The sequence below is a fragment of the Globicephala melas genome, chromosome 3, assembly GCF_963455315.2.
Source record: "Globicephala melas chromosome 3, mGloMel1.2, whole genome shotgun sequence".
NCBI lineage: Eukaryota > Metazoa > Chordata > Mammalia > Artiodactyla > Delphinidae > Globicephala > Globicephala melas.
In genome coordinates this window covers 169,291,791-169,304,723 of record NC_083316.1, presented here as the reverse complement: position 1 = coordinate 169,304,723, position 12,933 = coordinate 169,291,791, and the positions used below count along the sequence as shown (strand labels likewise).

At 57.1% G+C, this 12,933-nt stretch overlaps 2 protein-coding genes across 2 annotated transcripts; one reads left to right on the top strand and one right to left on the bottom strand.

The window, feature by feature from the left end:
• Window positions 1-2,959: 2,959 nt before the first annotated feature.
• MRPL54 (mitochondrial ribosomal protein L54) lies at window positions 2,960-4,863 on the bottom strand. Its single transcript, XM_030845679.2, has 3 exons — window positions 4,716-4,863; window positions 3,915-4,071; window positions 2,960-3,334 (listed from the first exon to the last, which is right to left on the bottom strand). The coding sequence occupies exons 1-3, from the start codon at window positions 4,831-4,833 to the stop codon at window positions 3,202-3,204; spliced, it is 408 nt and encodes a 135-aa protein (XP_030701539.1). The 5' UTR covers window positions 4,834-4,863; the 3' UTR covers window positions 2,960-3,201.
• A 781-nt stretch (window positions 4,864-5,644) lies between these two features.
• Window positions 5,645-12,850, top strand: APBA3 (amyloid beta precursor protein binding family A member 3). Its single transcript, XM_030845665.3, has 11 exons — window positions 5,645-5,785; window positions 6,438-7,040; window positions 7,129-7,168; window positions 10,048-10,193; window positions 10,325-10,411; window positions 10,508-10,669; window positions 11,026-11,205; window positions 11,325-11,537; window positions 12,191-12,310; window positions 12,397-12,537; window positions 12,634-12,850. The coding sequence occupies exons 2-11, from the start codon at window positions 6,465-6,467 to the stop codon at window positions 12,703-12,705; spliced, it is 1,737 nt and encodes a 578-aa protein (XP_030701525.1). The 5' UTR covers window positions 5,645-5,785; window positions 6,438-6,464; the 3' UTR covers window positions 12,706-12,850.
• The last annotated feature ends 83 nt before the right edge of the window (window positions 12,851-12,933 follow it).

Below are 12,933 nucleotides of genomic sequence, written 5' to 3'. Positions count from 1 at the left end.
CGCCTTCAGCTTCTAGAGGCGCCGCATCCCTGGCTCGGGGCCCCTCCTGCATCCTCACAGCCAGCAGCGCATCATCTCCCGTCTCTCTGTGACCCTCCCGCCTCCCTCTTATAAGGACCCTGTGATGACACTGGGCCCCTCGGGGAATCCAGGGTCATCCCTGTCTCAGGGGCCTCAACCCCACCTGCAAAGTCTCCTCTGCCCCGTGAGGTGACACTTCCACAGGTCCCAGGGTGACTTTGGGGTACATTAGCCTGAAGACAAGTTTTCCTGTCTTGCCGAGGCCGCCCCTGGCCACATGGCCTCAGCTTCCACCATCTCTTCTTTCATCCCCAGCTCATTCCAGCCGCTTGGGCTTTGTCCCCACTGTCCCCTCAAGGGGAATGAACAGCTGCTACAGAAGCCCTAGGACTGGCCAAGCTCGGGATGTATCGGGTTTGCAGAGCAAGGGAGCTAGAGGTGACCGGAGGCAACGATGCCTGGTGACAAGTTGGGAGTTTCCCGGTCAGAGAAGAGGCAGCGAGACCGGCTGGAGCAGAGGGGCCAGCTCGGATTTCTGGAACAGTCCACCGGGACCCCCCACCAGCCACATGTGGCTCGGAAGTTCAAACTGGTGACAACAAATTACATGTTGCGCTCCTCAGCTGTTCTGGCCACATGGGGCTGGGGGCCATGACTGCACAGAGCAACAGGTAACATCTCCATCCACACCATCTAGAACACGGGTTCTGAGCCTTGGCGGGGGCGGGGTGGGTGACACCTGTAAGATCAGTAAGTCTTGTCAAAAACTGACCACACAGGGCTTCCCTGGTGGCGCAGTGGTTAAGAATCCGTCTGCCGTTGCAGGGGACACGGGTGCTGTCAGGCCCACGACTTTTTGTTGAAACCATTTGGGAAAAGAAATTCTGTTTCTCCCGGGCCTTGGAATTGGGAGAGTACGAGCCGCTGGGCAAACGGATCTGCTCAGAAGAGTGAGGCTGCTCAGCACAGAGGAACCCAAGCCACAAGGGGGGCCTCCCCAGGACCCCATCCCCGCCCACACTTTGCACTTTGAGCCAGTGGATTCCCTCTTCTGCTTAAGTCAGTTTGAGCAGACATTTGTCACCTGCAGCCCAGAGTCTGTCCTTGACCACGTCCCTGCTGACCCCACCTGAGATGCGCCACAGCCGAGGCCTGACTTGGTGGAAAACACCGCCCCCCCCGGGAGCCTCCAAGGACCGTCCTGGGGCTCCACCTGCTCGGATGGGGGGGTGTTGGTCCTGCTCACGAAGGCATCATGGCCACCCTTCCCGGGGCTGAGCTGCACTCCAGGTTGGGGGGAGGGGGGAGCTGGCAAGGAATGGGATGTCGCTGCTGCCTGGAGCTGGCCCAGTGCCCACATGACAGGGCACCTCCTTAAGGGATGGGGCAGCCAGGGTCAGAACAGGAGAGTGCCATGTTCTGGTCGGGGGCAGCACCCCAGTCGCTCCAGGCTCTGTCCAGGAAGCTACCACAGGTACCAGGACATTCCAGGAATTTCACTTCTAGGTCCTCACACCCAGATCGCCTGCCCACTGGGGCTCTCAGCTGGCCTGCTCACCTCCAACCTCCAACCTCCAACCTCAGGTGAACCCAATGGCCTGTGTGCTGTCTACACTGCAGCAGCCAGGCCAGCCATCCATCCAGTCATCCGTCCACCCATCCAACTTACGATAAGGACACGACTGAACAAAGCAGAGAAAGGCCTCTGCCCTAGTGGAGCTGCCACTCCAGTGGGAGAGAGACAAGAACTACGATTTTAAAAATAAGTAGAACATGGAACACCTGCTGGTGGTAAATGCTTGGGAGAAAAATAAAACCAGGAAGGGCGATCAGGAATGTGTGGCAGGGTTGCAATTTAATAGGGTAGTCAGGGGAGGCGTCAATGAGAAGGCAACATCAGAGCAAAGGCCTGGAGGTGAAAGAGGGAGCCTTGAGAACATCCGGGGGAAGAGCGGCGCAGGCAGAGGGCCCAGGGGCAGCACCATGCTTGGCACGTTGGATGAACAGTGAGGAGGCCCGTGGCCATGACAACTTCTGTTTTTACTGAGAGCCATGGGGAACCATGGGAGGGTTGGGACGATCCGCCTGCCCAGAACAGGCCACCAGCGAGGGCAGGTGTGGGGTAATCTGCCTGGCAGAGTCCTCCTAAGAGGATGAGGGCCCTCATTTTCCTGGGACCAGACAGAATTAGCCTCGGGGACCCTGCCCTGCCCTACCTGTCCAGCTCTGGAGGAGCCTGGAGGGCGAGAGGGCCCTGATCCAGCCCCCCAAGCAGTGTGGTCCTGGCACTGTGTGTGTCCTCCAGCTTCCTTCAATCTGGTGGGCACCAGTGGTGGTGGATGGAAAGGAGAATGATGAGTAGGCCCAGGTCCCTCAGCTCAAGTGACTGGCAAATGAAGATAACCCCTGTGACCCTGGCAGAAAGGAATGAGAAGTCCCTTCCTTCTGGCTGGGCTTGGTGAACTGGATAGGGGGTGTCAGCTAGAAGCCCTGGAGCCACTCCTCCCCGAGGGAACTACCCACTGGAGTTAAAAGGACCCAGAGATGGAGAGCCACAGCTGAATACTGAAGCACCTGGATCTAGCCGTGCCTGAAGTCAGACCGTACCCCTGGACATTTCAGTTCCTGAAGCTCACAAAGACTCTCTTCTGCTCCGGATGACTTGATTCAGGTGTGAGTCCAGTGCAACCCAGAGCGGCTTGGCTAGAAAACCCTCCCCCTCGAGGATGGAGGTTGGGGCCTCTTGGGCAACACTAGGAATTCCAGGAATGAGGGTGAGCAGCTCAGTGAGGCCGGGAGGGGAAGATGGACCTGCAGACGCCCAGCAATCATTGAGGGTGGAGGCTGGGCCATGGGACCACTGGGTCTGAAGTGCCCACCTCCCCACTGCCTCCCCCAAGTCCCTCCTGGCCCTGACATACGACAACACCCAGAGGCATCTGGAGCCTGCCAGCAATTGCCCCAAGAAGTCTTTATTGGCCCCCAGGGCCCTGATTCAGCTTCAATGCAGGGGCCACCCAGTAACCCCAATGAGGGTGGTAGTCTCCTCTGTTCTCGAAGAAGTCTGTTTTTCCAGAAAATAAAAAGTCCAGGGGGTGGGCTGGGGGAGGTACCCCCCCACCGACCCACCGCATCTCCTCCAGGTCACTGGAGGGTCAGGGTGCTCTGGTCCCTCTCCCGCTAGAACTTCTGGTTCTTGCTCAGCCGGTTGTGGCGCCAGATGTTGTGTTTCCGCAGCAGCCGCCAGTACTCCCGGGTCTCAGGGTCCAGCTCCTCCAGATTCTTAGGGGGACCCACGTTCATCTGGAACAGCCTGACGGGGAGTGGGCAGAGTCGGGGTTGCAGAGCAGCCCCCTTCCCCGCGGCTCCCCCACCCCAGACCCCCTGACCTCAGGGCAGTCCCTCCCCAACCTGAGGACATGGAACAAGGGAGCACCCCTATCCCAAGGGTGCTGGGATCTGAGGTGGGCGCACGCCAAACCTTCTGCCTCCTGGCCTTTGTCCGTGCCGCCTGCCCACCTGTAAGGCCTCCCCACCCACTCGCTCAACCTTTCTAAACCTTCCCCAGCTTGAAGGATTGGCACGTGGCAACAGCTTCTGCATCCTGCCACTGCTCTCAGGGCCAAGAGCAAAAATTCCCCCTGCAGCCCCCTGAAAGCTGGGCTCCATCAAGTTCCTGCCCTGTCTCGCCCTACTCTCCATCTTGCCTCCCGGGGTCCACTAAGAAACCAGGTGCAGTTCTGCCTGGAGCCTGTGCACTGGCTGTTCCTGCCCACCTCTAACGCTCTGTCCACCCACTCAGGTCGACTCACACACCACCTCCCCAGGGAAGCCCTCCCGGATCCTCAGATTCGGTTAGCCAGGCCCTCCTTACCCAGTCCTGGCACACTCACCACTCTGGGTACTCGGAATCCGGCTTCAGGACCACATCCTGGCCCTCCTTGTAGATGTTGACACCCATGGCGTGCGTGGTGAGCCGGATGGGGTCTGTACACACCTCTGGGTCCTTCAGGGCCTCACCGACCACAGCACCTTTGCCTCCCTTAATGACTACGGTGGGGGAGAATCATTTCAGCCCAGCTCCACCCTCGGGAGGCCAGCCGTCCCTTTCTGCCCTGGCTGGACCCTGTCTGCTGCATTCAAAATGATTTTAACTGGGACACGGATAGTGCATTAAATGACACTGATATTCAGAGAAACCAAGTCATTCCTCTTCAATCCCATTTTCATTCCTTCTCTTTATCTCACGAAAAAAGAGCCTCCGCTGGCTGCTCTGTGTCTTTAAAACCTCACGTCTGCCAAATCCCTCCTTACAACAAAGGAGATTGGGCAAGGCTGTATCCAGAGAGAATTTAAATAACCTTGTTTTGGTTTTAATACTTAGATGGGCCCCAATTTCTGGTGATAACCTGCCAAAGGTGACTAATTTGGAAGCAGAAACGTCACAGGGACCCAAGTCCATGACCTACTCCTACCCCCGCCCCGACATTAAAAACAAAAAAACAAAAAAAAACTTGGGCCTGCGCACTGAGTCCAATCGCGCCCTAGGTACCTCAAACTGCGCCTGCGCAAACAGCTTAGCCTCTACGCTTGCGCGCTGACTCTAGGACGTGACTCCTCAACCAGCGCTTGCGCACTACCAACTCCCCAATGTCCCTACCATTCTCATCTTGGTCCCTCCTAACCCAGCTCACCCGGTCTCTTGGCATAATCTCGTACATGGAGTCTTACAGAAGCGGCGGGGTCCGGGAGCTCCCGAACCCGCCAGCCGGCCGAGCTCCACGTAGCACCTAAGAGGCGCCTGGCCGCCATGACGTATCCCGGCCGCCTGCACGTTCACGTTTCCGGAGGACGTCTGCGGCCGAGGGGTGCTTGGGAGTTGTAGGCTCCTAAAGATTTATGGGAAATGTATTATTCCGGCCGTAAGCATATGTTAATTGTGATTTCTTTAAACTTTTGTAGATATCCCCAGGTACTGCACGAGGCGACTTCCAAAGGATGTCTGACTTCTTGCCCTTCAGTTACTTATCACTTACTTTAAGTATCACAACTTATACATCTTTGATTCTAGTCAATGAGCAATTACTGAAAACCTAAAACTAATAAAAGTTAACACCATTATTAGGCTCATTATTTTCTAAATCTATTGCTAAATCTGTAACCAGCTCGATTTCGTTTAATTAGGAGGTAGGTGCTATTATTATACCCAGTTTACAACTGAGGAAGCCGGAAGTTTAGGGAGGTAAAGTTAAGCCAGGCGAGCCATGCGGCCGCCCTACTGAGTGCCACACCGGAGGTCTGTCTACAATATGGTCCCCTCGTCGCTTCCGGTGTCCCTGGAGTCGAAAGAGTCCGCCTTTCACGCTCCTTTAGTATTTTCCAGTCCTATTTCTTCCCATCTGCCATCCCTTGGAATAATGAGCAAAGCCGTAGCAGTCAAGCAGTGGCTCTAAACCGCACTTTGCAGTTCAGGAAACTGGCTCAGAAGCCAGCCCGAGCTTTCACTGTGCGTAAATGAAGGTTCCAGACTCGAACTCACGGTCCCAACATCTAACGCCCCCGCGCGGCCAGGCTGGCTGAGAGAACTACATTTCCCAGCAAGCCCCGCGGGCGTGCGCATGCCCAGTGGTCCAGGAGTGCTGCGCGGACAGATCTGCCAGCGCCCAGTCCGGGAATTGGCGAGCGGCGGCGACTGGCAGGACCGGACAAGCCAGGGAGCGGGGTTCTGGGGGCCGCGCGGGTTGAGGCCACCTCGGTTTGGGAAGTGAGTGTGCCGGCGGAGCAGAGCGGGGTCTGGAGCCAGCGCCTGAGGTCACGGGTCTGAAGTCTTGAGTCTGGGGTCCGCTAGAGGACTGGGGTCTTAACTCAGCTTTAGGCTCGAGTTGTGTCTTCAGGTTGCGTCTGAGTGGACCTCAGTCTGGGGTCTGAGTCTGGGGTCGATCTTGAGGGTGGCATTGGAGGTTTTGAGATGAGAGTCCGTTTTCTGGCATCTTGGAACTGTAGTATTAAGTCTGGAATTCTGAGTCTCAAGTCTTGGACTGAGGTCTTGAGTTCTGCGTCTCGGCGACCTACACTGGTCGGGTCTATATAGTCAGAGTATGTCTCCAGCCTCCACATCTCCGGGGAGGAAGACTTGGAAGAACCAGGACTGGGGTGAACAGGGTCCACGGATGGGGAGAGGTCTGGAGCAACGGGTACAGGGGAATCCCCCGGGGTTTGGAGCCTGGGAAGCCACAGCCTTGCAGCTGCTCATTCTGCACCTCAGTTTCCTCGTCTGTAAAATGAGGATCATAGCAGAACCTTCCTTGTGGGGTATGATAGGGATTAAATTATGTGTTCTGTATGAATACATACCAGGTGAGAGCCTGGTACCAAATTGGAAGCCAGGAAATCTCATCTTTGATTCTCTCTTTCAGATGCTGGCTTGAGCCCAGGGTCCAGGCATGGAATTCCTGACAACCTCCCAACCCCCTCCAGGACCTCCAGCCATGGACTTGGAGGAGCCCAGGGACACACTTTCACCCTCTCAGGACCTCACCCCTGATTGCCCGTGGGACCCGGCACCAGGAGGCCCCGGCAGCCTGAGTCAGATGGAACTTGACGGGCTAAATATTCAGGACCTGCTGCAACAGTTTGAAGCTCTGCCAGGTGATCTGGTGGGCCTGTCCCCAGACGGACCCCCGTGCCCCTTGCACATTGCCACTGGCCATGGCCTGGCCTCTCAGGACATCACCGATGCCCATGGGCTCTTGTCCGCCGAGGCTGGCCGGGAAGACTTGCTGAGCCTCTTGCAGCAAGACGAACGCCCTCCTTCCCAGTCAGGTCCTCAGGAACCTCCGGACCCTGCTCCTCGCCTGTTGCAGCCCCCTGATGACCCAGAGGGGGATATGGCCCCCCAGGAGTGGGCAGAAGGAGCCTCTGTCGAGCAGGACGAGGGCAGGAGCTCAAGCAGCTCCCCAGAACTCTGGCTGGAGACAGTACCTCTGGTCACTTCTGAAGAGCCACCTGCCAGTGCCCAGGTAGAACCCACCCCGCCCCCCCAGACCGCTCCACTGCTGGGAGCCAAACAGGAGGACTCAGGCCTACCCCTCTTCTGTCTTCTTCCAGAGCCCTGAGACCCTGGCTTCCTACCCTGCCCTCCAGGAGGGTGAGTGTCCCGCCCACCCTGGCCGCAGGGACTTCGGGGTTTCAGAACAGCCCGACTCAAGCTCCCAGAACCTGGCACAAAGTTTGCCAGTAACGAGTTGCTTCTAGAGAGACTCTGAGGTTGGGTTCGAGTAGATTCCAGACAACTGAAAGAAGAGAGACAGTCCTGAGAATGTTCTAGAATGAATAGGGAGCGTTAGGGCAGACTTGGCAAATTGTAGCACTTGATTCTAGAGCAAGGGTTGGTAAATTACCATCCGTGGACTTTCTGGTATGTTTTGTGAGCTAAGACGGCTTCTGCATTTTATTTATTTATTTTTTAATTAATTAATTTATTTTTTGCCATGCCGTGCAGCATGTGGGATCTTAGTTCCCCAACCAGGGTTCGAACCTGCGCCCCCCCTGCAGTGGAAGTGCGAGTCCTAACCACTGGACCGCCAGAGAAGTCCCATGCATTTTTATTTTTATTTTATTTTATTATTTTTTTTAAATTTATTTTTGGTTGTGTTGGGTGTTCATTGCTGCTCATGGGCTTCCTCTAGTTGCGGTGAGCAGGGGCTGCTCTTCATTGCGGTGCACGGGCTTCTCATTGCAGTGGCTTCTCTTGTTGCAGAGCACGGGCTCTAGGCGCGCAGGCTTCAGTAGTTGTGGCTCGCTGGCTCTAGAGCACAGGCTCAGTAGTTGTGGTGCACGCGCTTAGTTGCTTCATGGCATGTGGGATCTTCCCAGACCAGGGCTCGAACCTGTGTCCCCTGTATTGCCAGGCAGATTCTTAACCACTGGGCCACCAGGGAAGCCCCCATGCATTTTTAAATGGTTGAAAAAACTTGAAAGAAGAACATTTCTTGACAGGTGAAAACGATAGGCAATTCAGATTTCAGTGTCCGCAAATAAAGTTTTATCGGGACAGAGTCACGCCCGTTCATTAGCGTGTTGTCAGTGGCAGCTTTCATATTACAATGGCCAGACTGAGTAGTTGCAATGGAGACCATCTGGCCCACAAAATAAAAAATATTTACTGTTTGGGCCTTTGCAGAAAAGTTTGCCAATCTGCTCTCAAGGCATGAGAAGTACCCGTTCTGGCCACCTGGAATGTTCTAGAACATTCTCCCCCACACTATCTGAGGCTCTAGGTCAAAGAACAAGTTCTGTGGTTGTGGGAAAGGAAGCTGGTTTGAACTTGTAGTTCCAAGAAGGTTCTAGAGTCATGGGTGGAGCTGTGATTCACCTAGAGAGTTCCAGACCTAGCATTTTGCCTGTGGTTCTAGATTAAAGTGACCTCAGCTGATGAGGGTGTTCTGGAATGATGAACAGAGCTGTCAGGTTCTACTTAGACTGGGGAGTTCTAGAACCATGGAGTGAATGGAATTTATCTCTGGTTCTAGACCTTTAGGAGCTGTACTAGAACTGGGCAGAACTGTCCAATTCAAGACAGTTCTACAGCTATACAACAGAAATAGAATTCGAGGCACATGTCACTTGAAATTTTTTAGTTATCCACATTAAAAAAGCAAACACTTTTTTAATTATCTTTATAACATTTTTATCTTTATCTTTAATAACATTTAAATTAAGCCCATATATTTAAAATGTTATTTCAACATACAATCAACAGTTTATAATTTTACATTTTTTTTATGAGGGTTTCTAAATCCGGCATGCATTTTACACTTACAGCACATCTAAGTCCAGACCAGCCACATTTCAAGTGCACAATACCCACATGTGCCTGGTGGCTACCATATTGGATGGTGCAGTTCTAGAACCCAGAGCAGAGTTATCTGTTGTTCTGGAATGCTTAGATCATGAAGGACAGTGGGCAGAACTGGCTATCCTTTAAGTTCACTGGAATGTGGTTTCATTCCCTGTGGCCTGTGGTTCTCCAAAAAGCAATAGCTATTGATTAGAATATTCTAGAATCACTGGCACTGCTGTCTGGCTCTAGGTTGCTCAGGGAATTCTAGAGCCATGGGGGCGAAGCTTTTTGTGGTTCTGGGCTGGGTTGGGGGGATTCTAGAACCATGAGCAGAGTTGGATTGTTCAGATCATTCTTGGAATTGCCCCGTGCATCTGCAGTTGTGACTTACTGAGGGGGTTCTGGAACCACAGGAGGAGCTTCCCAATGCTGCATTGATCAAGACGTTCTGGAATCACGTAGTGGAAAAGTGTGATTCTGGAGCAGTGTTGGTTTCTAAAATCCCAGGCAGAATTCTGTGGTTTGAGACGTGTCAGGGTGTTCTAGAATCACAGATCAGGAACCACCTGGGTTTCTGGACAGTAGGAGAGTCTGAGGTATGTGGACAGTTGCCCCTTTCTACTCTGTCTGGGCAGTTCTATGACCACGGGGTAGAGTTGTCTGTGGTCCTGGGCCGATAGAGAATCCTAGAGCAGTGGGCAGAGCTGACTGGCTCTAGATTGATTGGGCTTCCAGAACCATCCAGCAGAGTTGACTATGGTTCTATAATGTCAAGGGTTTTAGAAATAGGAGTGGGACTGTCTGGTTTTAGCCTGACTCCTGGAATTCTAGCCACACAGGGCGGCGCTGGGTGTGGGCACAAGAGCTGCTTCTGGCTCTGGTTCTGGATACAGAGCCTGCTCCTGAAACCGCGTCCTCTGCCCGGGAGTCCTTGAGCTGTGGGCAGAGCCAGCTCTAGACTGACGGAGGGCTCTACATCCATGAGGGCCGAGCCACTGACCTGTGGCTCTGGCTGATGGGGTGGCTCTGGGGCCGTGGGCAGGCGTGTGTGGCTCCAAGTGCCAAGCCGCGGGGCAGAACTCTCTGTGCTTCCAGACCATTCAGGGCTCTGGGCAGAGCCCACAGGGGTGGACGAGCCTGGCAGAGGTTCTAGGGGGCTGACCCGTCTCTGCTGTCGCCCTCAGCGTCCGGCCCTTGTGACCACGAAGACCTCCTAGATGGTGTCATATTCGGGGCCAAATACCTGGGCTCCACCCAGCTGGTGTCTGAGCGAAACCCGCCCCCCAGCACGCGCATGGCGCAGGCCCAGGAGGCCATGGACCGCGTCAAGGTGAAGCCAGGGGCCGGCAGGTGGGTGGGCGGGTAGGTGGGCTGCAGGCCGGGTCCCCCGAGGCCCTCTGAGCCTGGCGGGTCAGAGTCTGGGTCTTTGGGGGCTTCCACGTCCCACCCCGCCCCCCACAGGCCCCCGATGGGGAGACCCAGCCAATGACAGAGGTAGACCTCTTCGTCTCCACCAAGAGGGTCAAGGTTCTGACGGCTGACTCCCAGGTACGGGGCCCAGGCCTGGCCTCTGGGGCGTGGGCGCCTCCACTGCCGAGCGAGGCCCCCGCAGCCCACCCAGCCTGGTTTCCCCACCCCCTCCAGGAGGCCCTGATGGACCACGCCCTGCAGACCATCTCCTACATCGCTGACATCGGCAGCATCCTGGTGCTCATGGCCCGGCGGCGGCTGGCCCGGCGGCCGGCACCCCAGCCCCACAGCCGCCGGCTCTACAAGATGATCTGCCATGTTTTCCACTCAGAGGACGTGAGCAGCGGGCTCCGGGTGTCCTGAGGGCGAGGGGGAACTCACAGTGGCCCCTGCTCTCCACCAAAGCCCCACCTGGTCGCACTGTCACCCCAGCGTCCTTCCGTCCTCACCCTCCTGAAGGCCCTGAGCCATATATTCCAGGCCTTCCTGTAAGAGCCTCAGACTGGCAGCTGTCTCCCCAAACCCTCCCTGCCCCAGGCCTGTCTCCCTTCCCCTCCCCCTAGATGCTCGGCCAGCAGCTGGCAGGTCAGTCCCACTTGGGTGTGGATGGGCTGGTAGTAGGGATGTCAGTGGCTGGGGGGGACCTGAAGGAGGTGGGTGGGACCCCCAGAGAGGTGCCGCTCACCCCACAGGCCCAGCTCATCGCCCAGGCCATCGGCCAGGCCTTCGCCGTGGCCTACAGTCAGTTCCTGCGGGAAAGTGGGATCAACCCCAGCCAGGTGGGCTCCCAGCAGAGCCAGGGTGCCACGGGCCCCGGCCACCTCCACAACGGGGACCTCGACCACTTCTCCAATAGCGAGAACTGCAGGGAGGTGAGCAAGTGGGTCCCCCACCCCGGCCCACCAAGTGGCCCTGAAGCCCTCCCGCGCCCCCCACCCACCTCCTCCTGCCTCCTCCAAGCAGCCCTCAAGCGCCACCTGTGACCCCCCAGGTGTGCATCGAGAAACGCCGGGGTGAGGGTCTGGGCGTAGCCCTGGTGGAGTCGGGCTGGGGTTCCTTGCTGCCCACGGCCGTCATCGCCAACCTGCTGCACGGGGGCCCCGCCGAGCGCTCAGGGGCCCTCAGCATTGGAGACCGCATCACCGCCATCAACGGGGCCAGCCTGGTGGGGCTGCCCCTGGCCGCCTGCCAGGCTGCCGTCCGCGTGAGTCCTCCGGGGTGGCCGGGGCAGAGGGCCTGCGAGGGCCCCCCAGATGGCAGTCCCCCCCTCCCCACGCGGCCGGGAAAGTGAGCCCGAGGCCAGGTCTCTGTGTCTCAGTCCAGAAGGGGCAAGTAGAGCTTCAAGTCCTGCCCGCACCCGTGCACTCTGGGAAACCGAGGCTCAGAGAGGGTAAGTCCAGGGACACCACTCTGGTGCGGGAGCAGGATTGGAACACGAGGCCTGTCCTCTGTGCCATGAGGCAGCAAGCGTATTCTTGAGTCTTGACCCTCGTTGCCCAGACGGGGAGACTGAGGTCCAGAGATGGGGAGGGGCCTGGCCAGGCCAGAAGGGCAAGTCTGACGCGGTTCACGCAGTGTGTTACTGAGTGCTTGTAACCCTGCCTCGTGGGCACTGCTAGAACCTTGCTTTTGACCATGAGGAAGCTGAGGCCCAGGGAGGTGAGAGGTGGCACAGCTCTGACTCCAAGACCACCCAGCTCTGGCCTGCATTCTTAACCACTTCTCAAGGGGTCTTGTAGAATCTATAGGTTCCATTTTATGAGTGGGTAAACAGGCCCAGGAGGGGCTGCAGCCCAGCAGGAAGTTTGGCAGCCCCCCCGGAGGCCCAGCCAGGCCAACAGCCCCCATCCTGTACAGGAGGTGAAGTCTCAGACGCTGGTGACCCTGAGCATCGTCCACTGCCCGCCGGTCACCACGGCCATCATCCGCCGGCCCCACGTCCGCGAGCAGCTGGGCTTCTGCGTGGAGGACGGCATAGTGAGTCCCCAGCCCGCGGACCCGGTGGGGGGTGGGCAGCCCCAGGCGTGGCCCCCTGGGCAGCGTGGCCCTTCCTGTCCCCCCAGATCTGCAGCCTCCTCCGGGGTGGCATTGCCGAGCGCGGGGGCGTCCGCGTGGGGCACCGCATCATTGAGATCAACGGGCAGAGTGTGGTGGCCACGCCCCACGCCCGCATCATTGAGCTGCTCACGGAGGCCCACATTGAGGTGCGCTGCGCGGGGGTGGGGGGGTGGGGGGGTGGGGTGGGCGGGGTCTGAGTGGGAGGAGGCCGCCTCCAGCTGCCGCCTCCTCTCCGCCCCTAGGTCCACATCAAGATGATGCCTGCTGCCACCTACCGCCTGCTCACAGGCCAGGAGCAGCCGGTGTACCTGTGACCGGCCACCTTCCCCCCACCACTGTGCCTTAGCCCCCGCCGGCCCCGGAACTCCGTCCGCGGACCCTCCTCGGCTGGCCAGGGCCCCAAAAGTTTCTTGGTTCTATATTATTTTCTTATGTAAAAAATTAAAAGCTTATTGAATGGGCAAAGTCTCAGATCTGGGTCTGTGGGGTTGAGGGAGGAAAGACAGCACCCTACTCTGGCCCCTTGTCCCTGGAAGTCACTA